Source organism: Diabrotica virgifera, chromosome 3, assembly GCF_917563875.1.
Source record: "Diabrotica virgifera virgifera chromosome 3, PGI_DIABVI_V3a".
In the NCBI taxonomy this organism is placed as follows: domain Eukaryota; kingdom Metazoa; phylum Arthropoda; class Insecta; order Coleoptera; family Chrysomelidae; genus Diabrotica; species Diabrotica virgifera.
This window is the reverse complement of record NC_065445.1, coordinates 75,286,019-75,313,292: the sequence shown is the minus strand read 5'-3', so window position 1 is coordinate 75,313,292 and position 27,274 is coordinate 75,286,019. Positions and strand designations below refer to the sequence as shown.

General features: G+C 33.5%; 1 protein-coding gene across 1 annotated transcript; it reads left to right on the top strand.

Moving 5' to 3' along the window:
* Positions 1–3,822: 3,822 nt before the first annotated feature.
* LOC114335519 (uncharacterized) lies at positions 3,823–25,800 on the top strand. Its single transcript, XM_028285773.2, has 4 exons — positions 3,823–4,019; positions 10,086–10,308; positions 16,460–16,747; positions 25,495–25,800. Exons 1-4 carry the CDS (start codon positions 3,831–3,833, stop codon positions 25,782–25,784), a joined length of 990 nt encoding a protein of 329 aa, XP_028141574.1. The 5' UTR covers positions 3,823–3,830; the 3' UTR covers positions 25,785–25,800.
* The last annotated feature ends 1,474 nt before the right edge of the window (positions 25,801–27,274 follow it).

Genomic DNA, 27,274 nt, shown 5'->3' with positions numbered 1-27,274 from the left:
AGATATTGTAACTTTATCATTTTTATTGTTTATTTCGTATTCTTTGCCCATTTCTCGCTATACTTCAGTGTTCGTTTTCTTCTGTGTCCATGCTATTCTAAGCATCCTCCTGTAACACAACATTTCAAATGACTGTAGCTTATTTATGTGTTCTTGCTTCAATGTTCAGCTTGAAAACACGTAGCATCTCAGAGGTCTTACTCTCAGTTCTAATTAAGATTCTTTGTTGCAGATAACTGTTTTTATTTTTAAAAACGTATTTCCTGCTATTTCTATCCGGGCCTTTATTTCTGTTGTTTGATCATTATTGTCTGAAATCCAGGTTCCTAGGTATTTGTATTTAGCAACCCTTTCTGTCGGTACATTTCCCAGATGTATGTTTGTATTTTTGTTGTTAAAACAACAAACAAGGCAATTTAATAACGCTGATGATACAGCTGTGGCAGCTCAGGGAAGAGCCTTCAATGAAGTCAAACTGACAGATGGCCTGGGAGAATTAGCACTATACTACGATGAAAACCTAGGTGTGTATGATAAATTTTTTTGCACCCTATCTTGCTGATTTTGAATGAAATCGACATGTAATAGTGCTCATTTTAAAAGTCTTTTCGAGTACTACAAAAGTATTGGTAGCATTATACCAGTAAAATCGATCATTTTTTTGTTATGTCAAGTTGACTGCACCGATTCCAGCAATCACCAAAAAGTCTTTTTCCACCTACCACATCTCGTTTTTCCGAAAAAAAAACGAATCTTTTTTTTATAAGCTACAACGTTTCTTAAACTTTTTTTCGTTAGTTCCATAGTTGTTAAGTTATTCGCAAAAACCGCCCGAAAAGATGTAATTTTTTAATGACAATGACGAATTTTTTAATCACAAATAACTCAAAAGGTATTGAGTTTTCAAAAAATATATATAAAACAGTTTTTGTTTAGAATTAGGCCCTCTACCGACTCCCGGGGCTATCTTGACCAAAAAAGTTCTACTCTTAGAAGGGGTGGGAACCACCCCTGAGGTAAAAGCATATTTTGGCATAGGATAGACTTTGTTTCTTGAGCGATTCCTTACTTACTGTAAAAATATCAAGTAAGTTGATGTATTAGGACCAAATTCGGAGCCAAATATTAGTACGTTCTTTAACGGTAAAATATTGCAAAACCTCTAAATTTTAAAGAACCGCTTGGATTGACAGGAAATTTGGCATACACATAGCTAACAAGTCAAAGAAAAAAAGTGATATTGTGCCGATATGTTCTTTTGCCCCGGGGTGGTTTTCACCCCCTGTTGGGGGTGAAAAAATATTCGTCCAAAGTAAGTCCGGAAATGGATAAACTGACTAATTTTAAATAACTTTTGTTTTATAGAGTTTTTTCACTCATGAGTCAATACTTTTCGAGTTATTTGCCAGTGAATATGTTCATTTTTTCAACAAAATAACCACGATTTTAGACGGTTTTTCGCAAATAACTAAAATAGTAAGTATTTTGTCGAAAAAACATTGTTGGCAAAAATATAGCCTGTAAAAAATTTAAAAAAATGGTGTATATACCACGTTTCTATACCTACCAGAAGCAGAGTTATAGCTAATTAAAAATAGGTTCATATTCGTCAAATTCTAAATGGAATACTTTAACGCGAAATAACCAAAAATGAAGTACATTTCGGGGAAAACTCATTACAACTTATTTAAAGTGTTTAAAAAAAGCTTCATTTTTATTTTATAAAAAAATTTTTAGCATCAAAAGTAAACAAGTTACGCTCAAAATAATGTTAGTCCCCCTTTTTTCTTAAAATCGGAAAAACCACCCCCTAATTAGTATCTCAAATGAACTTATCGTTACGACTTCACAAGATTTTTGACTCGTATATGTATTTTTTATATGATCTGTAAGTTTCATCGGTTCAAAGTCCTTTTTTTGAAAGAGCTGTAGTTAAAAGGGGTTGAACGAGTCACTGATCACGAATGTATGCAAATGTAGAAACACCAAATCTTAATCAATTTTTGTCTGACAGAAAAATAAAAAAATACATGATATTCAGAAAAGCAATGCTGACTTTTTTTTGTTTTTCGAGATTTTTGGTACCTCTAACAATTTTTATGTTATTTTAAAAAAAATCATATTTTTCAAAATTAAAATTTTTAAAAATTTTACTTTAAAACCAATTTTTAAATAAGCACTTATTGAATCGATGAAACTTACAAACCATATAAGCACAACATAAGTAGAATAATTTGTGCAGCTGTAATGGTAGGGGAGCCCAAGCGGGGATTTTTGCAGTTACTCGAGCGCGTCAGATTAGCATATAGGGAGAAACCTGGTACCCTGCAGATGTACCTCTACCATAGATTGGCTCTTAACACAGGGGAGTTCGTTAAGGGGGGCCCGAAAAAAAAAATCTATTCTTAAAAAAACTCGAAATTGTCAGATTAAGATAAGGTAAGTTAAGTACATGCAAAAGAGTGTATATTTAAAAAATCTGACGATTTGAGCCGCGCGTAAGGAAATGGGTGAGTCCCAAAGATTCACAAGAAAAAAGCGAATATTTCGCGAAATGAATGACAGATCGAAAAACTAAAAAATATGTGCTCAATATTTTTAAAAAATCTATCTAATGATACCAAACACGACTTCCCACGGAGAGGGGTGGGGGGTAAATTTAATATTTTAAATACGAATCCCGCGATATTTCGCGAAATGAACATCAGATCGAAAAACTGTAAAATACACTTATTCAATATTTTTGAAAAATCTATCGAATGGCACCAAACACGACCCCCCATAGATGTGGGGTGGGGGGTTACTTTAAAATCTTAAATAGGAGCCCTCATTTTTTATTGCAGATTTGGATTCCTTACGTAAAAATAAGTAACTTTTATTCAAAACATTTTTTCGAATTATGGATAGATGGCGTTATAATCGGAAAAAACGATTGTTGGAAATGGAAAATTAAATTAAAAATGGCAAGCGCCCACTAAAATGGAAAACTTTACTTAACTTTTTTTGGTTTTAGGACCTACTCTTCACAACCCAATAGGTCCCCAAAGCGCTCGAGTGACTGCACATTTAGCATACTTTGCTCCCCTACCATAACGATTAATTTCATTTAAGTTGCTAATTAGGGGATGGTCTTCCCGATTTTTTTTTGCCAATTTATTGTGAGCGTAACTTGCTTAAATTTAATGCTAGAAACTTTTTATAAAAACAGAAATAAAGCTTTTTTAAACACTTTAAAAAAGTTATAATGGGTTTTCCCCAAAAAGTGCTTAATTTTTTGGATATTTCACTTCGAAATATTCTATTTGAAATTTGGTGAATATGAATTTATTTTTCATTGGCTATATATAACTCTGGTTCTGCGAAAGACCTAACGCGTACACCATTCTTTTTACTTTTTTACAGGCTATATTTTTGCTAAGAACGTTTTTTTCGACAAAATACTTACTTTTTGAGTTATTTGCGAAAAACCGTCTAAAAATGTAGTTATTTCGTTGAAAAATGAACATATTCACTCGCAAATAACTCGAAAAGTGTTGACTTGGCGAAAAAGCTCTATAGAACAAAAGTTACTTAAAATTAGTCAGTTTACCCATTTTTAGGACTTATGTTGGACATATATTTTTTCACCAACAAGAGGGGGTGAAAGTCACCCCCAGGCCAAAAGCACACATCGGCACAATATCACTTTTTTCTTTGACATGTAAGCTATGCATATGCCAAATTCCATGTCAATCCAAGCAGTTCTTTAAAATTTAGAGCAAAAACCGTGAAAGAATGTACTATATCCTCACTGACTAATCTAACTTCATTGTGACATTTTGGTTTTCAAAATGTCAAAGCTTTTTAAACATTCAAGCGTTAATTTAAGGGAACGTATAGCTGCCGATCCCAATTTTCATAAGGGATGTGATAAATTTACCTTTCCCAACGGAGATATTTATGAAGGTGAATTTATTGCGCATAGAAAGGGGCTTGTATGGAGAGAGGGAAAAGGGACGTATTATACTGAAGACGGACAGGTGAGTATTGTGTGTCCTCTTCTTTAAGTGCTGTCTCCCAATCGGAGGTTGGATATCATCATCACTATGTTTACTTTATCTACCTCTGCTCTGAAGAGTTCTAGAGAACTGCACTTAAACCAGCCCATTAAATTCTTCAACCATGACACTTCCTTCTTCCTGTACTCCTTCCGCCTCTTATCTTTCCCTGTATTATCAGAAGTAATTTATTTATATAGAATATAAACGATATAGAAACTCCTTAGAATCCGTTAAGGCTTACCCAGGCGCAGATGTCTATTCAGGCCATAACCCTCTAATAGCGCAAATGAGTATTAAACTAAAAAGACTGGAGCAGAAAAGAAGAGCAAACCAGATAGACGTCAGTCATTTATGTAACCCCTGGAGGTAAAGGATTAACTGCAAAGATGTATTAATAATAATTTGAAAATATTTCATGAAAAAGAAACATCTCAGCCAACGAACAACATAGATAAAAAAATGGCAAAACGTAAAAATGGCGATAACAAGTCCTGCGAAGAGAATTCTGACTAAAGAAAAACCAAAAATAAAGCAAAGATAGATGACTGATAAAATCCTTCTTCTCATGTACAATCGGAGAATAATGAAAGGAAAAAACGAACAAAGGTATAAACAAATACAGAAAGAAATCAAAAAGGAAATCAGAACAGCAAAGGAAGATTTTTATAAAAGAAAATGTGAAGAAATAGAGCAATTGCAGGCAAAACATGATATATTTAATGTACATAAAAAAGTGAAAGGACTTGCAGGTACACAAAAACGTAAGCAGCCAAATACCCTGTATAATTTTAACGGAAACATAATAACAGAACTAGAAGAACAGTTGAAGACATGGAAAAACTATGTTGAAGAACTCTTTGCAGATGATAGACAACAATCTGAACTAAGTAACATACAAGGAGACGAAGGTCCAGAAATAACGGAAGAGGAAGTAATGTACGCACTAAAAAGAATGAAAAACGGTAAAGCCCCAGGTCCAGATGAAATACCAACGGAAATCCTTAAACTGATAGAAGAAGACTCGATCAACATTTTAGTTGAACTTTTCAATAGCATTTATACATCAGGAAAAATACCACAAGAATGGCTTTTATCCACCTTTGTTATTATACCAAAAAAAGATGAATGCCAAACAATGTAGTGATTACCGTACAATCAGTTTGATGAGCCATGTACTGAAAATATTCCTGAAAATTATACACACTAGAGTACACAAAAAACTGGAAATGGACATCAATGATACCCAGTTTGGATTCCGAAATGGACTCGGAACAAGAGAGGCGTTGTTTGCACTGAACGTTATGTCTCAAAGATGTCTTGACATAAATCAAGATGTATTCATGTGTTTCATAGATTATAACAAGGCTTTTGATAAAGTGCGGCATGATCATCTAATCAGACTCCTGGCAGAAAAGAATTTAGATAAACGAGACATCCGACTATTAGCAAATATGTACTACAATCAGAAAGCAGTAGTGAGAGTAGAGAATAATACCACTGAAGAAATAGAAATAAAGCGAGGTGTGAGACAAGGGTGTATACTGTCACCAACCCTGTTTAATCTCTATTCCGAAGACGTAATGAATAGAACACTCTCTGAGCAATCCATAGGTATTAAAATAAATGGTGTTAGATTAAACAATCTGAGATTTGCCGACGACACCGTTCTCATCGCAGAAACACTTGTAGAGCTACAGACATTGGTGAATAAGATAGCAGACTGCAGCGAAGAATATGGACTATCTTTGAACATAAAGAAAACTAAATTTATGGTAATATCGAAATCAACACGAAATGTCAAAAATCTATATTTACACAATGAAATTATCGATCGAGTTAGCAAATACAAATATTTAGGCACTTTTGTAAATGAAGACAACGATAGCTCAGCAGAAATCAAAATAAGCATAGAAAAAGCCCGATCCATATTCACTAAAATGAAGAGAGTGTTCTGTGGAAGAGATTTGAGCCTTGAAATGAAACTTCGCCTGATGAGAAGTTACGTACTTTCTGTGCTGTTTTACGGAATGGAGTCATGGACGCTGAAAAAGATTGATATAAAAAATTGGAGGCATTTGAACTATGGATGTATCGCAGAATCTTGAGAATATCATGGACAGAGAGAGTCACAAACGTCGAGGTCTTGAGAAGAATGAATAAAGAAAAGGAAGTCATATTTACGATCAAAAAACGAAAACTGCAATATTTGGGACACATTACAAGAGGCGAAAGATATGAACTGCTTCGAATAATTATGCAGGGGAAGATAGCAGGAAAAAGGTCCATAGGAAGAAGACGAAACTCCTGGCTAAATAATCTACGGGAGTGGTATAGCTGTAGCAACAACGATTGTTTCGGTCACCAGTTTCGAAAATACGTATAGCCCCGATGATCGCCAACCTTCGGAACGAAGATGGCACTTGAAGAAGAAAGAAATTTATTTATCAATAATTAAATAAATTGGTGACATGAAAGATATAGTAGATTATATTATATCAGGAGGCCGGCGACAATAACCAATAGTTTAGTAATAATTAAAATGTTAATTAAAAAATTTCGGTCGAAATAATAACCAAAAAGATTATGATATACCAGAACAACTATGATTTTGTATAAAAAAAAGCACTATACCTATTCAACGTACTTTACAGAATTGAAATTGGACTATTTGAGCGGTCTCAGGAATGTTATAAACCCCTATAAGGGTTCCTCTGAGGAACCCCTCAGAAAATATTAGATTAAATTAAATTAAGTTAACGCCTGTTAAAAAGTTCACGGCTTCTGTGCCCTTTTCGAAGAAAAAAAAATTGAATTGCGAGGAATGGTATAACCAGTCAATGACAGGCACAGGTTTTCAATCTGTGAACCATTACCTTTTTATTCCGGTACTCTTTGTACATACAAATTTTCATATCTTCAAGACACTCATAACAAAAAAGATTTATGTCACCAAGTTATTTAATTATTGGTAAATAATTACTTCCCTAAAATTTTAGTTGAAAATTAAAGATTTTGTTTGGAAAACCCGAATTTTTCGAGGAATTTTTTTTATTTTATTTAGCGTATGGCACCTGACACATTTACATTTACATATATTTTGTATAAGACAATACATATGTTCACAAACGCACATCTAACTTATTTACATAGTCTATCGACTCTGGAGTCGCCATCAGGAAATCCTCTGACCTGCCATGATATAATCTTGTGGGACACTCCCCATTTGTGCATCATGTAACCACATCTGCCGTGTTGGGTTCTGATTCGGTTCAGAATAGACCATGTGTTGCATGGTAAGTCAAAGCCTGGTGGTTTTTGTGTGATGCAGGGTAAGTTGCTATTTTGTTGTTCCATCCATTCTCGAGTCCATGTTGTCGTTAAATTGAACACATTTTCCACAGCAACCTTTGCTGTTTTTATTGGTGGTCGTCTGGAGCGTAGACGGTTACCGTTGGCGGCATCTATATCTTAATGGATTGGCAGGTTCTCGTTACCTACTATCTTTCTGTACTCACTAGTGAGTGCGTGTATGCGTCGTAGTTTGGGTGGTGGAATGTGGCTCAGTACTGGGAGCCATTGCGTAGGGGTGGATTTGATAACTCCAGCAATCATTCTCATTGTATTAATCAATTAAACATCTACTTTGTGTATATGTGGGCTGTTAAGCCATGCTGAAGAGCAGTATTCCGCAGTTGAGAAGACTAGGCCCAAGGCAGATGATCGCAAGGTGGAAGCCGATGTTGTGCCGCACAGCTTCTGGATGATGTTGTTTCTGGATTTAAGTTTTCCGCTGTTTTTGTCAGATGTTCCTTGAATGATAGGGTTCTGTCAAGAGTCACCCCAAGGTACTTTGGTGTTTTATTGTAGGCGAGTGTGGTGTTTTCGAACTGAATATTGAGTATTCTTCCTGCAAGCTTGTTATTTAGGTGGAAACTGGAAACCTCCGTTTTCGTAGCGTTTGGTTGGAGCCTCCATTTACTCAAATATTTTCCCACTATGTGTAAGTCCGCCGTGAGGATTTCTTCTGTTTCTTCAAATGACTTACACCTTGTTGCAAGGACCCAGTCATCGGCGTAACGAAACTTTTTTGATCTGGTTTCTGGTATATCAGAGATGTATAGGCTAAAGAGAAGAGGAGCCAAGACAGATCCCTGAGGCAGTCCATTCTTCAGTTTCCTTGGGGTGCTGATGTCAGATCCCATGACCACTTGAATCGTTCTGTCGGCTAGCATGCTGTTGATTATTCGAGCGGTGGATTTACAGGGGATTGTACTGAGGAGCTTGTATATCATGCATTCTCTCCAGACTGTATCGTAGGCCGCTGTTAGGTCTATGAATGCGGCTGCAGTTTTAAGTTTTCGCTGGAACCCTGCCTCGATAAATGTGGTAAGTGAAAGAACCTGATCTGCGCAGCTTCTTTTGGGTCGGAAACCTGCCTGATCAACCGGTATTGTTTCAAGCAGCTTTGTGCTAATTCTATTGTAGATAAGGCGCTCTAGAAGCTTAAACGTAACCGATAGTAGGGCTATTAGTCTGTAATTCTTAGGATTGTTATCATTTGGTTTCCCTGGTTTTAATATGGCAATGACCTTCGAGCGTTTGAGTTCCTGTGGTATGATACTGGTCTTCATAATGAGGAAAATTTCCGCCGAAGGAAATCGAAAAAAATATCTACATATGTGCAGAATTAATTTACAGTGAATTGTTATGTGAGTGTTTTTGGTTTAAAGTTAAAATCTTCCGAGTTACAGAGCAATAATTGAAAAAAAGATTTCGGAGCGCTAATTTGTTTATAAACCAAATAGCACACTTTCTGAGGAATTTGCATAGCTATATTACTAATATATGAAATCTTAAAATTTGACTCCAGCATGTCCAGCAATAAAATAGCTGGAACATAATTTTCCTTGCTTTATACTAATTTTTCCAGATTACCTTACATCTTTCATTGTGTTGATAATTCACGTTGTGGAAATTCTCAATTATTATATTTATAATTTAATACTAAATACTATTCTATCTAATTCCTCCAAAACCAGCAAATTTCCATAAAACCCAGCCATATTAATACCTTTTGCTTTAGTTTTCCTTGCAAGAAACAAACAAAATACATCTCCTAAACTAAACCTAACCTCGCTTTCGGCCATTCATTCATGTCCGTGTCACAATAATTTCGACTCGAAATTATAATATCAACCACTTTTTTGGAGTCGCAATTAATTTTGATAAGTCGCTATTTAATGACATCATTTCGATAGTTCAACTAAAATCCACAAGGCTCGCACAGTCACATTTCAACGTCACCATATTGATTGCGACTTGTTTTGAGTCGAAATTTGAATTAGAATCAGGGCCCAGATGCAGTTGAATTATTTACGGGAAGCCTATGTTCAGCAGTGGACTCAAAACAGCTAATGATGATGAGTCAGAGTGTGCTACATTCTGTTGATGGTTTTGGTACACATGTTTCTTAAGTTAGATGAGGTCTACTCCTTTGATTTTTCTCTTTTTACGGTCTGTTTCTTTCATGACTATTGATGCATCTTTATCTTTCCATTGTACTCTGTGCTTATTGTCCCAAGCATGTTTTGATATCTGCGATCTGTCGAAGTCTCTGTTTTTGATGTATAATTCATACTCATGGTCTTGAGGTTCCTTCCACATAAATTGTTGAATTCACAAGGTGTTTTGTTTGGTCTACAGATTTCAGTGTATTGATTGTTTAAAATGTTGATGGATGTATTTATCTCCTATCCCTTTTAGTTTTGTTGATAGGCCTACATATGGTATGGTACCTACTTTAGGTACCTCCATATAGTATTGTCATCTTCAAATCCATTCTTGTGAGCATTTCTTGATTACTTTTGGTGTTATGTTGTATATAATTGAATGGCAAAATTCCATACCTATTAATAATAAAATACTCTATCAGGAATCTTAAACCTACTCGTTTTATGACCTGAATGATTAAGGTAAACATTTAGCACAATACAAATAATTGACCAAAAAAGTCAACAATTTTAATACATACTTTTTTAAGAGTAGATTTATAAAGGAACTTGGTTTAATGATAAGTTAGTAAAAGAAGACGAATGCGAGGTAACTTACCAAGATGGTGCACAGTACCTGGGACACATCGACAATGGTGAATATGTTGGTTCTGCTATGTATACTGTTGACAAGGGAGTTCATGTTTTGGCCGACTTTGCCGGAAATAAACCAATGGGAAATATAACACTACTAGATCCAAAGGGAAGGCAATGGAATGGTAAATTTGACAATTTATTTAATTTTTGTTTATTCTGTAACCTAAATACTCTTAAATATTCTATTCGTCTCGATTTATCTTTTGTCCTATTATTGGGAGTGATATTTACATATGTTGTTTCCCCTTTAAGTTTTCTTCTTCTTATAATCAGTGCGATTTCTTTCTATTTTCTATTAATTAGGTATATTTCTCCTTCCTGCTATATTTATTTCAGGTGAGATACTACTTGTCTCTGGCACTTGGTCGTTGGTCGTGAGAGAATTGTACAAATCCAAATGCAAGTTACCTACTCCTGAAGACGACATACACCACCACATCATCACTTCACCTCCACCGTGCTTTACCGTAGCTTTCATATTTTTTAATTTTAGTTCTTCATTCGGCCTTCTCCACACTGATATATTTTTCCATCGGATCCAAACAAGTTTATTTTGGTTTCATCGGCAAATATTACTGAATTCCAAAAGTTCAAATCTTTGTTAACATGCTCCCTGGCGAACACCAGTCTAATACGCCTATTTCTTTGACTAATAAAAGGTTTATTTCTAGCAGTTCGGCCATGCAGATTATTTTTTCGTAATATTCGTCTAATTATTTCGAGGTTACCATCTTTCCATCCATCTTTCCTCGCGGTCGGTAAAAATTTTATTAGGCGCCAGCCTTGATTTATTTTCAACTCTATTTTCATTTCGATAACTTTCAATAATGTGCTGAACTGTTGATGAACATTTATTTACCATTTTGGATATGTTTCTGTGGCTATATCCATTTCTATGGTGAGTAATAATTAAATTTCTTTCATTAATCGTAGTTCGGCGGCCCATTTTTAAATAATTTTGTTATTTAACAATTAAATATTTTGAAATGTCAAATTAAACAGAATCTAACGCCTACTTCGCAAATTTCAAATTGATTAGTTGTGTAATGCTTTATCGTATTTGCATCATTTTAGCTGTGACATTAAAATAATAAATAAAATAATGAACTATTTTTTGTTATTTAAGTATGGTATATTTGAAACCCAAAATATAGCTTATGCTATTTTATAAGCCTAATAGTTATTTAATTTTAGTTTGTAATTTTTTTTTCTAATAAATATTGAGCTACTGACACAAGCTAGTTTTATTGAGTACGGACTGCATCATTTAAGCTGTGAGTCACTGTATGAATAAATAAAACAACGTAATATAATTAATAAATAATAATTTTGCTGTGAACCGAAACAACAGCCGTCTTACTTTAGTTAGTTCAGTGAGCGCCAAAAGCACTCTAGGGGAAAGTCGCTTATGATGGCATACCTAATTTTAACTCAATTTTTTAAGTGTATTTAAAATTTTCTAACCATTTTTGTGGTGCCAAGTGATTTGAACTTGAGCTACATTTTAAGTTGTGTACAATATAATATTTTTTTTTTGTTTTAATGGCATGGACTTTATGTCAATCAGCCAGTCACAACATGACTACTATATTAAGAAGATTAAATATTTAAAGACTGTAAGTCCATAAAATATCAATAACGAAGAAAAATTAGTCAATAGCTGTTGAGAGGTAATTTATGTACTGAAATAAAGAGATGGTACTAAGCTAAGGTAAGCTAAATATAGGGGTCCTTTCAACATCATAGGTGTGTTCAAAAACGATTTACAAAAATTTAATAACAATAACAATAAGATAAGAATAATAAAATAAGAATAATAATAAACAAGACGGTGAGGTCCTCAAAGTTCCATAGCAAGTTTTTTCTTTGTTTTTAAATATAATATTGATTCTGAACGTTTTTTGCACGCTTTTAATTTTTTTTGAATTAGCAAGTATGCCATCATAGGTGACACCCCTTTCCTATGATGGCACACCATTTATTTTAAAACAAAAGAACTTAATTTTTTATGTTTTATTACGAAAAATAACAACAAAAATTAAAAAATAAATTCGTAATATTCTACCAACTTAATTAAAAGGCTATTAAGCAAATAATATTATTTATAAATACAACTCCCATAATATAAACTGTTTTACTTTTTTTCCACATCCGCACATTATAGACTAAGAGCCGCTATAGGTGAAAATTCTTAATCATTTTAGGCACGACGGGACCCTATAACTTAAATAGTAGAACCTAAAAGGAAACGTTTGAACACTGTGCCGTCACTTTTCAGTGGCACATGCGTCTACAGTGGCGCATCAAACTTTCCACTTATGGACGGGATACATAAATTAAAAAATACCCTCCCTAATTACCAGAATTTAATTTTTTTCATTTTTTTAAGTTTTATGTGATTAAGACATAAGATTCATCGTAATTTTAACCCACCACCCCCTTCTCCCTGCCCCCACCATCAAAAACTTTATTTTTCGATTTTGTTTTTTTTTTTGGTGGGATGCAATCAATTTTAAAATTTCAAAAAATTTACACTTATAGTTAAGGGTTTTATAAAACACGTCTATTTTTTATAGACCTGTAGGTTGAGTGTACATAACCTCAAAAAAATTTTAAATTTTTTTTTTTTTGAAAAAAGTATATAACTTTTTTTGGGGATAGCTGCAGATCTAATTTTTTCTTAGTGTTATGTATTTTATCAAACACTATATTTTTAATTTTTTTCAGATTTTTCTGTAACGTTGGTCACCTTCAAAAATCCAAAAAACTGTTTTTTAAGGGGGTTTTGGGGGGTTTGAACGTGTTTTTCTGATTTTTAAATATTCTAAAGAACTCAGTTACTTCAAGTTACATATAACCTATAAAAACAAAATTGATTTGATATATTATGAAGTCTATAAAATAATGAAAATCCCCCAAAACCCTCAAAAAAACAGTTTTTCGGATTTTTGAAGGTGGAGAGACTTACGGAAAAATCTGAAAAAAATTTAAAATATAGTGTTTGATAAAACACACAAGATTAAGAAAAAATTAGACCGGCAGCTATTCCTCAAAAAAAGTTATAGGTACGCTTTTTTGAAAAAAAAAATTCCTTTTAATTTTTTGAGGTTATGTACACTCTACCTATGGGTCTATAAAAAATAGGCATGTTTTATAAAAGCCTCAACTATGCGTGTGAATTTTTTGAAATTTTAAAATTGATTGCATCCCACCAAAAAAAAATAAAAACGAAAAATGAAGTTTTTGATGGTGGGGGCAAGGGGAAGGGGGTGGTGGGTTAAAATCACGATGAATCCTATGTGTTAATCACATAGAACTTAAAAAAAAATTAATTCTGTTAGTAAGTTCTGTTAACTTTTAATTTATTTATCCCGTCCATAAGTGGAAAGTTTGATGCGCCACTGTCGACGCATGTGCCACTGAAAAGTGACGGCACAGTGTTCAAACGTTTTCTTTTAGGTTCTACTATTTAAGTTATAGGGTCCCATCGTGCCTAAAATGATTAAGAAATTTCACCTATAGCGGCTCTTAGTCTATTATGCATATATGCATGGCACCATGAATGGCATGTCTGACACCGAATCGATATTTCTTTTGATTTAGATAGGAAGTGCAGTTCATTACAATACAAACAATCGATATCGGTAGGCTGACAATAATAAGAAAAAGAAGAGTGTATAATGTAGTTATTTCAGTCAGTTCGATCTCGACATCTTGAAAAGCATTATCAGAAAATACTCTGTATACAAAACAATTAGTTCATTGATTTTTGAAGTGAAAACTTCTTTAGGCACGTTGTGCACTTTCTTTGGATAGGGGAAAAAGCATTGAATTCGCGACCGTCATCGCGACCCTCATCGCGACCGTCATTGCGACCGTCATCGCTCATGCTATATATTATGTGTATGTATATATACATTGTGTAGACGCATTTAAATTTATAATAAATGTAAAACCTATTTTACGATGGGGAAAAGAGATTAATTTCGCGACCATCATAGCGACCGTCACCTCTTCGGCGAAATAAATTTTGTATATATATTAATTTATTATGTGTATGTATATATAAATTGTATAGAAGTATTAAATTTAAAATAAATATAAAACCTATTTTACGATGGGGAAAAAGATTAATTTCGCGACCATCATAGCGACCGTCATCTCTTCGGCGAAATAAATTTTGTATATATATATTAATTTATTATGTGTATGTATATATAAATTGTATAGAAGTATTAAATTTAAAATAAATATAAAACCTATTTTACGATGGGGAAAAAAGATTAATTTCGCGACCATCATAGCGACCGTCATCTCTCCGGCGAAATAAATTTTGTAGGTACATATATATATTTTATGTGTATGTATATATAAATTGTGTAGAAGTATTAAAATTTAAAATAATGTGAAACCTATTTTTGGATGGTGAAAAAGGATTTATTTCTCGACCGTCATAGCGACCGCCATCTCTTCGACGAAATAAATTTTGTACTTTTCTATATTATGTGTATCTATAATCTATACATAAATTGTATAGAAGTATTTAAATTTAAAATAAATGTAAAACCTATTTTTCGATAGAAAAAAAGGATTTATTTCGCGACCGTCATCGCGACCGTCATCTCTTCGGCGAAATAAATATTTTGTACGTATATGTATTGAAGTTAAAACTTCTTTAGGGACGTTGTGCACTTTTTGGATGGGAAAAAGTATTAAATTGGCGACCGCCGTTGCGACCGTCATCGCCTCGAAGAAATAAATTTTTGAAGTGAAAACTTCTTAAGGGTCGTTGTGCACTTTTTGGATGGGGAAAAAGTATTAAATTAGCGACCGTCATCGTTTCGACGAAATAATTTTTTGAAGTGAAAATTTCTTTAGGGACGTTGTGCACTTTTTAGATAGGGAAAAAGTATTGAATTAGCGAACGTCATCGCGACCGTCATCGCTTCGATGAAATAAATTTGTAAAGTGAAAACTTCTTGAGGGACGTTGTGCACTTTTTGGATGGGGGAAAAGTATTGAATTAGAGACCGTCATCGCTTCGACGAAATAAATATTTGAAGTGAAACTTCTTTAGGGACGTTGTGCACTTTTTCGATGGAAAAAAGTATTAAATTAGCGATCGTCGTCGTTTCGATGAAATCAATTTTTGAAGTAGAAACTTCTTGAGGGACGTTGTGCACTTTTTGGATGGGGAAAAATATTAAATTAGCGATCTTTATCGCTTCGACAAAATAAATGTTTGAAGTCAAAAATTTCTTTAGGGACGTTGTGCACTTTTTGGATGGGGATAAATTACTAAATTAGGGACCGTCATCGCTTCGACGAAATAAATATTTGAAGTGAAACTTCTTTAGGGACGTTGTGCACATTTTGGATGGGCGAAAAGTATTGAATTAGGGACTGTCATTCATCGCTTCGACGAAATAAATATTTGAAGTGAAACTTTTTTAGGGACGTTGTGCACTTTTTCGATGGAAAAAAGTATTAAATTAGCGACCGTCATCGCTTCGATGAAATCAATTTTAGAAGTGGAAAGTTCTTGAGGGACATTGTGCACTTTTTGGATGGGGAAAATATTAAATTAGCGAACCTTCATCGCTTCATCGCTTCGACGAAATAAATTTTTGAAATGAAAACTTCTTGAGGGACGTTGTGCACTTTTTGGATAAGGAAAAATTATTAAATTAGCGACCGTCATCGCTTTGACGAAATAAATTTTTTAAGTAAAAACTTTTTTAGGGACGTTGTGCACTTTTTGTATGGAGGAAAAGTATAGAATTAGGGCCGTAATCGCTTCGACGAAATAAATATTTAAAGTGAAACTTATTTAGGGACGTTGTGCACTATTTCGATGTAAAAAAGTAATAAATTAGCAACTATCATCGCTTCGACGAAATAAATATTTGAAGTGAAAACTTCTTGAGGGACGTTGTGCACTTTTTGGATGGGGAAAATTATTAAATTAGCGACCGTTATCGCTTCGACGAAATAAATTTTTGAATTGAAAATTTCTTTATGGTCATCACTTCGCTGAAATCAATTTTGTACATATATAAATTATGTGTATGTATACATAAATAGCATAGGGCATACGCATCGCGCATATCGTATATGATATAGGTACAACAGCACTTCTTTTAGGATGGGGTAAAAGCATTGAGCTCGTAATGTATATACTATAAGAAGTTTTCACTTCTGTCGGCACTCCCACGAGTGCCTTCAATTTTTTTTTAATATTGTTTTAAATAATAATTTTACATTATTTTTTAGCAACTGCAGGAGATACCTCTGCGCTTCTTCTGCCAGAACATACATTTTTCAACGATATATCAGCCAGTTTAGGCAAAGGAAAGCCTAAAATTCAAAGAATAAGAGAACATTCAGCAAAATTGACAAAACCCCAACGAAAAATGAGTCTACAAAAATTAGAAGATAGAATTTTCGCTAAGTCGAAGAAAACTCCATCTGATTTAAAATTCGAAGAATCACAATGGTATCAGAACTATATTAGGTTCAGAAACGTGTATGACAATATATTGGAGAAAATGTCGAGACTAGGTTTGATATCACAGAGCATATTTATTCATTTTTATTTGGTGTGCTTGCTATAGATATCTCGTTAACATAGACCAAATGCCACCAGTCCCATAAGTCAATTTTTGTATTTTTTACGTTCATTTCATTCAAAAATAACAGTTAAGAGGATCGGTACGTATTTTCGGCTGCAATGAAATTCAAATGGGGATACATTTTTTTCGAATCCTGAGAAAACTAATAAGTATTTTTGAAAAATTTAAACGCAGAATGAAAGATCACGTTATTAGCGAGGGCCGAAAGTCCCTGAGAACTTCTATAATGTTTATTTTAATAAGTTACAGGGGTGAAAAACTAAGAGAAAATTTAGTGTGATTTTTAATTTCAAATATATCATTCAAAATAAACTTTTTATTTATTCTAAGGGACTTTCGGCCCTCGGTAATAATTTAGTCTTTCATTCTGCGTTTAAAATTTAAAAAAATATTTATTGGTTTTTTCAGGATTCGAAAAAAATAAACACAATGCCGTGGTAATATTTTCCAAATCTATCTTTGTCTTACAACGCACTCAGCCGAATATAATATTGTCACCATATATTGTCAGTCAGACACTAACAATCAGTGACAATTGTAAATATTTGACATTTCATCGGGAATATGTTGAGTTATTGATTAAATATTATTGAAATATAGTGTATTTGATAAGTAATTGATTTAAGACGTGAAATTAATAAAAAGTTATTTATTGTGTATTATTTGTGAAAGATCCAAGCAGAGAATACATCAGGATAATATATTCTGTGATCCAAGTATTTTGTTGTTAAAGATGTTCAAAATTGTAAGCGTTCCATAACAATATATTATTAAAAAATCACTTTAACACTTTTCCTCTTTTCTCGATTGAGTATTAGTCTTTGTTGTACAAATAAATTATTACAATCACTGAATACGTAGTTAGTGAAAAAATTATCACATTTATTAAGAGGATCGGTACGTATTTTCGGCTGCAATGCAATTCAAATGGGGATTCATTTTTTTCGAATCCTGAGAAAACTAATAAGTATTTTTGAAAAATTTAAACGCAGAATGAAAGATCACGTTATTAGCGAGGGCCGAAAGTCCTTGAGAACTTCTATAATGTTTATTTTAATAAGTTACAGGGGTGAAAAACTAAGAGAAAATTTAGTGTGATTTTTAATTTCAAATATATCATTCAAAATAAACTTTTTATTTATTCTAAGGGACTTTCGGCCCTCGGTAATAATTTAGTCTTTCATTCTGCGTTTAAATTTTTCAAAAATATTTATTGGTTTTTTCAGGATTCGAAAAAAATAAACACAATGCCGTGGTAATATTTTCCAAATCTATCTGTGTCTTACAACGCACTCAGCCGAATATAATATTGTCAGCATATATTGTCAGTCAGACACTGACAATCAGTGACAATTTTAAATATTTGACATTGCATCGGGAATATGTTGAGTTATTGATTAAATATTATTGAAATATAGTGTATTTGATAAATAATTGATTTAAGACGTAAACTTAATAAAAAGTTATTTATTGTGTATTATTTGTGGAAGATCCAAGCAGATAATACATCAGGATAATATATTCTGTGATCCAAGCATTTTGTTGTTAAATATGTTCAAAATTGTAAGCGTTCCATAACAATATATTATTAAAAAATCACTTTAACACTTTTCCTCTTTTCTCGATTGAGTATTAGTCTTTGTTGTACAAATAAATTATTACAATCACTGAATACATAGTTAGTGAAAAAATTATCACATTTATTAACTGAATTAATAATTTCCAATTATAAAAATAACAGTTATCCAAGAACATTCAAAACCCATCTCTTGAAATTAATAATGACATTTTCAAGTAGAATGACATTCTAGTAATGTTTACATATCCATACCAGTGTGAATTTTACTACGCGTAATTTGCCGTGTAAAGACAGAAAAAGTAGGGATACACGTAAAATATTTGCGAATTATGTACCCATAGCCTTAACATATTTTCTGTTTTGGAAATTTTCAGATATTTTCTCTATTTTATAGACTATGGATATAGGTCAATAGGTGGTGGGCTAAAATTTCGACACGCCTAGTTTTTTTATTTACATAGAACAAACAAACAAAAAAGAATGTGTGTGTACTTTGTACGCACGTAAGAAGTTATACTTCTATTATATAATCTCAACGAAGTAAATATACTTAACAGGTCATTTGTATTTTATTTAAATATTAAACTAACTTTCTTATCTACCACTTTCAAAAAATTTTTATTAAAATAACCAAAAATTAAAAAAATATATGAATCATCCAGGATTGGAACCCGGGACCTTCCGATCTCTGATTCAACGCTCTATCAACTAGGCTACCGAGCCTCTTGTAAGTGACACGTAAGTTTCGGATATAATTACATAGCACGGTGACAAATAGATCGAGTGGAAAATGTTATACCTACATATTTTATTATCTTACTACAGAGGAAAAAAATCCATAGACACAAAAATTATAATAAATAATACATTTACTAAAAACACTAATATATTCTTTTAATGACTTATTTGCGCTGATACAGATACTATCTTGAAAGATTAGCAACGAACTACACTGTCTGTGTGTGCATGCGCGCAGTATTATGAAATTTTACTCTCAATCGCGACTAAAGAAGTATAACTTCAAAAATGAAAAAAAAAATTTAATTCTTGGAGTGAAGGCATTCCTCCATCTTAATTTGTGGCTTATTCCCAATTAAAATAGTAAATTAACATTTTGCACTGCAGAACAGAATCGCTAATTTCATATATGAGGCCATGAGGCCAGAGTGGCCTAATTGCTTTTAGCATTACTTTACATAATCAAAGAAATGACCAAAGGCTAACAATGTCCGATCGTTTTAGTAGTTTTATGTTGACCAAGGATCATTATTGATCAACATGTATGTATGTATCGGTTTTAGAACGTCTTTCGACGTTGTTCGAATGCCTAACTTCCACGTCCTTCTATCATCCCATTGGCCATCTCTAAGATCCCTTATACTCATTGCTGTGGTTGCCCCTTCTTTCCATGTCTTTTTGGGTCTTCCTCGTTTTTTGCGGTTTGGTGGTACCCACTTCATAATCTTTTTGGGCAATCTTGTGTCTTCCATTCTTTGAACATGACCATACCAAATCAACAGTTTCCTCTCAATGTCTGTTGTTAAGTAATTATCTATTCCAATTCGTCGTCTTACTTCCTCATTTCGAACTCTTTCCCTATGGGATATACCTAACGATCTTCTAAACACATCCATTTCTACAGCTTCTAATTTTTTCCTGTTGTTCTCAGTTATTCTCCAAGTTTCTGCTTCGTAAAGTAGGCTGCTTTTAATAAGTATTTCATAGATATTGTATTTTCGCTGTATTCCTATTTCGGAGCTCCAAAGTATTCCATTTAGGCAGCCAATTGTTCTTCTAGCTTGTGTTACCCTTTTCTTTATTTCCTCATCGTCTTTTCCCGTTCTATCGAAGATTACTCCAAGGTACGTGTATTCACTACAGGATGTGATTTCTTCATTATCCTCTAGTTCGATATTGGATAACTCAGCTCCTATGGGTAGGTATTTAGTTTTTTCCACATTAATTTCCAAGCCCCACTGTTCATATTCCTCCTTTAGTTTTCTTGCCATATACTGTAGATCGTCTTTATCACTAGCTATGATGACTTGGTCATCAGCAAATTGTAAGGTATATAAACAAACCTCTCCGAGGTCTATACCCATACCGTGGCATTTACGTTTCCACTGGTTTAGTGCTTTTGCAACATATATCTTGAACAAAGTTGGTGAAATACAGCAGCATATTTTTACAGGTAAATATTGATCAACCTACAATTACTAAAACAATCGGACATTGATAGTTTCTGATAATTTTCTTTGATTATGTAAAGTAATGTTAAAATCAGTTAGACTACTCTGGATCTCATGGCCTCATATGTTAGTTAATTAAAATCACATTTTGCTTGTATGAGAACTGTATGAAATATGAAAACTAAATTGCTAAATGTATAATTAAAGCTAAAGAAAATGGTTCCACAAGTTATGCACAATCATCATCATCACGTAGCGCTACAACCCTGGGTGGATCCTGGCTGACTGTATAACTTTCTTCCAATTTGTTCGGTCTTCCATCAACCTAGGGTCAAATGGGATGTTCATTTTTCGGAGATCTGCTTGGATGTTATCTCTCCATCGCATTCTGGGACGTCCGAATGGTCTTTTGCCTGTAGGAATCTCCTCCCATACCAGCCTTACAAGTCTCTCGTTATGAATTCTGTGCACGTGGCCTGCCCATCTTAGTCGCTGTGATTTAATTTCTTGGGCAATATCGGTGTCATTGTAGAGTTCTTTTAATTCGAAGTTGCAATTCGATTCTTGGTGTTCTGTAGGATTCGGATAACACGCAGACCCAAATGTGATTACTCAATTCATCACTGCTGTGTAATTTCCAGAATAAATGTTGGATCCTTCCATGAAATTCAAGCGCTCGCGGGACGGTACCGTCAGTTACATCAAAGGCGAAAGTTCTCTCGTTGAAGGCTGGAAGCGAAGTCGTCCCTTCTGTCCGAAAAGTACTCATCGGAGTATGTCCATTTGGATATATGTATGCGTAAAGCGTTTTGTGCGTGTGGAAGAGTAAAAATTGATATCCAGCATTTATTTAAATTAGAATACTTCTTTTTCTTCAAGTGCCGTCTCCTAATCGGAGGTTGGATATCATCATCACTATCTTTACTCTATCCACCGCTGCTCTAAAGAGTTCTACAGAACTGCATCTAAACCAATCCCTTAAATTCTTTAACCATGACACTCTCCTTCTTCCTATACTCCTTCCGCCTCTTATCTTTCCCTGTATTATCAGTCTTAGCATTTCATATCGCGGTCCCCTCATTACGTGTCCCAGATATTGTAACTTTCTTATTTTTATTGTGTTTATTATTTCGCATTCTTTACCCATTTCTCGCAATACTTCCGTGTTCGTTTTCCTCTGTGTCCATGCTATTCTAAGCATCCTTCTGTAACACCACATTTCAAATAACTGTAGCTTATTTATGTGTTCTTGCTTTAATGTCCAGCTTTCAAGTCTATATTGTAGTATTGAGAACACGTAGCATCTCAAAGCTCTTACTCTCAGTTCTAAGCTAAGGTCTTTGTTGCAGAGAACTGTTTTCATTTTTACAAACGCATTTCTTGCTATTTCTATCCTGGTCCTTATTTCTGTTGTTTGATCATTTTTCTCTGAAATCCAGGTTCCTAGGTATTTGTATTTATTAACCCTTTCTATCGGTACATTTCCCAAATGTATGCTTGTTTGTATGTTTGTTTTCTTAGTTATTATCATGTATTTGGTCTTTTTTATATTCATTTTTAGTCCATATTCTTCAGAGAAATTGTTTGTTTTGTTTAGTAGTAGTTGGAGTTGTTCAGCAGAGCTTGTTATAATCACGGTGTCATCTGCATATCTTATGTTGTTAATAGATCTTCCGTTAATTATTATTCCTTCACTTTGAGATAGCAATGCTTCTTCAAAAATGGCTTCACTATATGCATTAAAGAGTAATGAAGACATAATACATCCCTGCCGAACTCCTCTTCTGATTTCAATTTCTGGACTGGGTTCGTTATCTATTACAATTTGTGCTCTTTGATTCCAGTAAAGGTTTGTTATTATTCGTAAGTCCCTTTTGTCTATGTTTTTTTCTTTAGAATTTGGACTAATTTTTCATGTCTTACTTTGTCAAAAGCTTTCTCAAAATCAACGTAACAAACATGCACATCCACATTCATGTCCATGCATCTTTGAGCTAACACATTAAAAGCAAATAACGCCTCTCTGGTTCCTAGTCCGTTTCTAAACCCAAACTGACTATCATCTATTCCTTCTTCTAGTTTTTTTATTTATACGACCATATATTATTTTCAAGAATAATTTGAGAATGTGACTTATTAATGATATTGTTCTGTATTCACTGCAATCTTTAGCGTTTGTATTTTTAGGGATAGCACAAAAGGTTGAGAGTAACCAGTGTTTTGGTATGTTTCCTGTTTTGTACACTGTGTTAAACAAGTCTTCGATAATGTCTAAGGTTTCATCATTTATGCATTTTAAGCTTTCTACTGGGATTTGGTCTGGACCTACTGCTTTACTATTTTTGCTGTTTTTTAATGCCGATTTAATTTCTTCTTTTAATATATTCAAAATCATATCATCTTCGACTTCCATCTGATCTGTTCTATTGTCTTTGAACAATTCATTTATGCATTCTGTCCATCTCTTTAATTTTTCGTTAGTACTCAACACAAGTTTCCCATCTGTATCTTTTAGTATTCCTGGTTTTCTTTTTCTGTTGTCCTGAGTTAATTCCTTAATTTTTTTATGTGTGTTAAAATTATCATGTCTTTTCTGGTGTTCTTCTATTTCTGCGCATTGTTCTTTTAACCATTGTTCTTTAGCCGGCTTAATTTTGGATTTTATTTGTTTATCCACATTTTTGTACATCTGATTATCTTTGTTTTTATGCTGACGTCTTTCTTCCATTAAATCTAAGATTTCCTCCGTCATCCATTGTTTCTTTTTGTATTTCATTGTATTTCGTCATTCCTTCTTTCGGTCACTATTGGGTTGTGATCTGATCCTATGTCGGCACCTGGATAGGTTTTTGAAGATATAATTGCGTTATTGTATCTTTGTCTAATCAATACATAATACAATTCTCCCTTCTTGATCTGCTGGTAACTTCCAGGTATATAGTCTTCTCTTTGGCATTTTAAACAATGTATTAGTTATGACAAAATTATTGAATTACAAAATTAGAATACACACAAGGTTATTCTGCATCATTTTTAAAGAGGGCAGAGAAAAGCAACTAAATATAATTATTAAATTATCTAAAAATTTATTCTAAAATAAGGATTCCCGAACATTGCTATTGAAAAAACATTTCGCTATGACGAACTATCGAATTGATTATATTTTGAAGTTCTCGTGCATCGTTTGTTTTAAGACCGTATCATCAGCGTAATGTTTATGCTAGAAGTTATAGTTCCGTTTATCTTGATTCCACCTTGGACCTCGTCTAATACTTCTATGAATATAGATTCCGAATACGGATTAAATAATGGCGCTGATAAGATGCAACGCTGTCGCACTCCTCGTCTTATTATAAAAAAGATCGGATGTTGTGTGCTCTATTTCGATTTTTGCCGTTTATTGCCAATATAATTCTGAGATAATTCGTAAGTCTTGTTTCGTAATTTCGATCATTCCTTGAAGGTTCTTCTTCTTTTGGTGCCTATTCGCTTCGAATATTGGCGATCATTCTGGCTATAATTATTTTATTAACTGATACTTTAAAGAGATTAGTTGTTGTGGAGAACCATTTCCCCAGGTTCTTCAACCATGATATTCTTCTTCTCCCAATTCCTCGCTTTCCGAATACTTTGCCTTGAAAGATTACCTTCAGTAATCTGTATTTAGTGCCGTTTCCATTATATGTCCGAGATATTCTAACTTTCTCCTTTTAATGGTATACATCACCTCTCTTTCCCCATTCTTCGTATTACGGTCTCGTTGGTTATCTTGTCCGTCCATGATATTCTTAGGATTCGCCTGTATAGCCACAGCTCGAAGGCTTCAAGTTTTTTCTCCATCGCTTCAGTGAGTGTCCAGGATTCAACTCCGTAGTATAATATTGAGAAGATATAACATAGTAGAAGCCTTACTTTTATCTCCAGATTAAGGTTGTGGCTTTTAAAGAGTGGCCATGTTATTAAGTGCACTCCTAGCCTTGTCTATCCTAAATTTTATTTCGTGTGAGTAATCCCATTGTTCATTTACATTATTCCAAGATAGGTATACTGTTTTACTCGGTCCACTGGTGTATTATTGATAAGTAGTTGGGCGACTCTCAATTTTATTTTTGCTGATGACCATAAATTTAGTTTTTGATATATTTACTTGTAGTCTAAATCTTTCACTTACTTCATCTTGAAGGTTAACGCAGTCAAATGCTTTTAGATAATCTATTAAGCGTGCATATATATCCCACTCATGTCTCTGCATCGTTGCGTTAACACATTTACGACAAAAATATCTTTTCGTGTTCCCAGTCCGTTTCGAAATTCGAATTGAGTGTCATTTGGAACTCACACTTCTTGTAAATTTGTGTATGGCAAATTCTGAGAAAAGTTTCAAGGACATGAGACATCAAGCTTAATATTCGGTAGTTATCGCACTGTGAGCCATTGTGTTTTTAGAAATTCTTTTTTTTTTGTTGTTTTTGGCGAATCTAATGTCTCCTTCTTGAATCTTTATTTTCATTCTTTAAAGCTTTTCGAATTACTTCAACGTCTGGCTGTACAAAGTTCTCTATCATTTTTATTTCTGTATCAACATTGACACATTTTGTTTTTCCTTTCAAGGTTCTTCAGTTGAGCGATGTCCATGTCTCTTGTCACTTTTTATCTTTTAACTTTCAGCAATCTTTTTATTCTAAAACGATTATCACCAGATTGTGATCAATATGAATGTCTGCTCCTGGGTATATTTGAGTAATTTTATGTACTTCCTAAAGTTGTGCTTAAGCAAAAGGAAGCTACGAGAAGTTAGGAAACTGACTTATCTTAGATGGTCATTTAGTTGCCTTCTAAACCTCTAAAATAGTTTATTATGATATTAACAGTGAAATAACAATTGAAATAAAACATTCATAATTTTAGGTCAAGAAGGTCTTAGCCAAGAAGAACTTGATTGGTTAGAAAAATACCGCCACTTCAGAGAAAAATACTTAAACTTTATGAAGCACAAGGAAACTCCGCGTGAAAAAAGCTTGTCACAATTTAACTTATTTGAACTCTACAACGACATAATGCAAAACTCAGAGCAAAACTTTGTTTCCGTTTTTTATCCCACCGTTAAAGAAAACTTACAAGAGGAGAAGAAAGATGATATTGATAATACAGAATCAAAGAAGAATGCAGTTTATTTTGAAAAATTTGGAGATACTTAGCTTTACATTAATAAAAATGCTTCTTATTTTAGATAACTAAATTTTTTAATGCCGATTAATCTCTTTAATACCCTCCTCCATATTTTTGGTACCTTTTCTTATGTGCTGATTTTTCCCTTTTTTTTCACCGGTCGAACTGATACTGATACCGAATTGATACTGAAATTTTATATTCACCATTGGCGCGTATACGGGTCATATTATCCGTATGCACGCCAATAGTAAATATAAAATTCTTAATTGTATGTCAAAAAATGCGCAATAACTACTTCTTAAAACCCATCAAATTTCATTTGCATATATCAACCGGTTTTAGAGCAACAAATAAATCGTCAGTTTGTAAGAAAAATCTCAACACCCTCTATCTCAGAAACGAAGCATTTGCGAACATAAGTTTATAACAAAATTAATGGGAAAATTCCAGTAGCTGGCTGTATACCATAATTAAAAAATCATATATATATATATATATATATATATATATATATATATATATATGAAACTTAAAGCTAAAATCAATATCAACAAAAGAATTAATATTAAAATTAAACTCACCAGGCTTCCGGGTTGAACCGCGTCGTTGGTTTCTAGGCCGAGCTTTCGACGTCCTCTCTGACGTCATCTTCAGGGCTTCCGGGGTCTCAGTCTCCTGAGGCTCCAGACACTACACTCACTACTCACTACTTCACTACTCACTGCAATACTGTTGTTGCTGACGCTGGGGCGGTCATTTATATCCCCCATCCTAATTACAGGCCAACTGGTAACCCTGACCCTCAGATAATTTTTCGGTAACCAATCAACTACCGGTGAAGTCGTAACTAAATAAAGGTATAATCGTTTAGACTTGAAATAAACATACGGAAAATCTATTTGCTTTTAAATTATTATCAGATGGATTTAAATAATTTATCATTGCTAAAAATCTAAATATTAAATTTACAATTACTTAATAAAAACCAAGCTCGTGTAGAGCTATACTTGATGGAAATAATATTTATAATACCTGTTAATGAAACACTATAATATTGTTGCAATTATTTTATTAAGATATTTCAATTTTTGCTATTTTTTATAGGTACATATAATACAAATATAATGTTTTTAAGCAAACCAAGAAACATTCGGTTTAGATTTAAGGTATTAGATTTAATCAATGGTTTCGAATTCACCTGAAGAAAGTTTTGAGTTGGCAGGTCAGGTAATAGAAAAGTTACGAATTGGCCGGTGTACATTTTGATTTGAAAATTTTTGTCATTAAAAGTTACGAGTTGGCGCGTGTCCGAATTGTTCGATATTGGGACCACTCCCTCACTCTCTATGGTGGTTTTTTGTATGAGTATTTCTTTGAAATCATATACGAAGTAATTAAAATATTACAATAGAACAAAAAATGGTCTCATTTCTTAAGGTGATACAGTAGCGATCAACAGGTAGCCAAAACGCGTTCCAAGATTGCGGCTGTAATTTTGAATATTTTTTCGAGATAT

Coding starts and splice junctions, on each gene's coding strand:
- LOC114335519 (XM_028285773.2), top strand. CDS start 3,831: ATGTCAAAGCTTTTTAAACATTCAAGCGTTAATTTAAGGGAACGTATA. Junction 4,020..10,085: donor ATTATACTGAAGACGGACAG/GTGAGTATTGTG, acceptor TTTTAAGAGTAG/ATTTATAAAGGAACTTGGTT. Junction 10,309..16,459: donor AAAGGGAAGGCAATGGAATG/GTAAATTTGACA, acceptor ATTATTTTTTAG/CAACTGCAGGAGATACCTCT.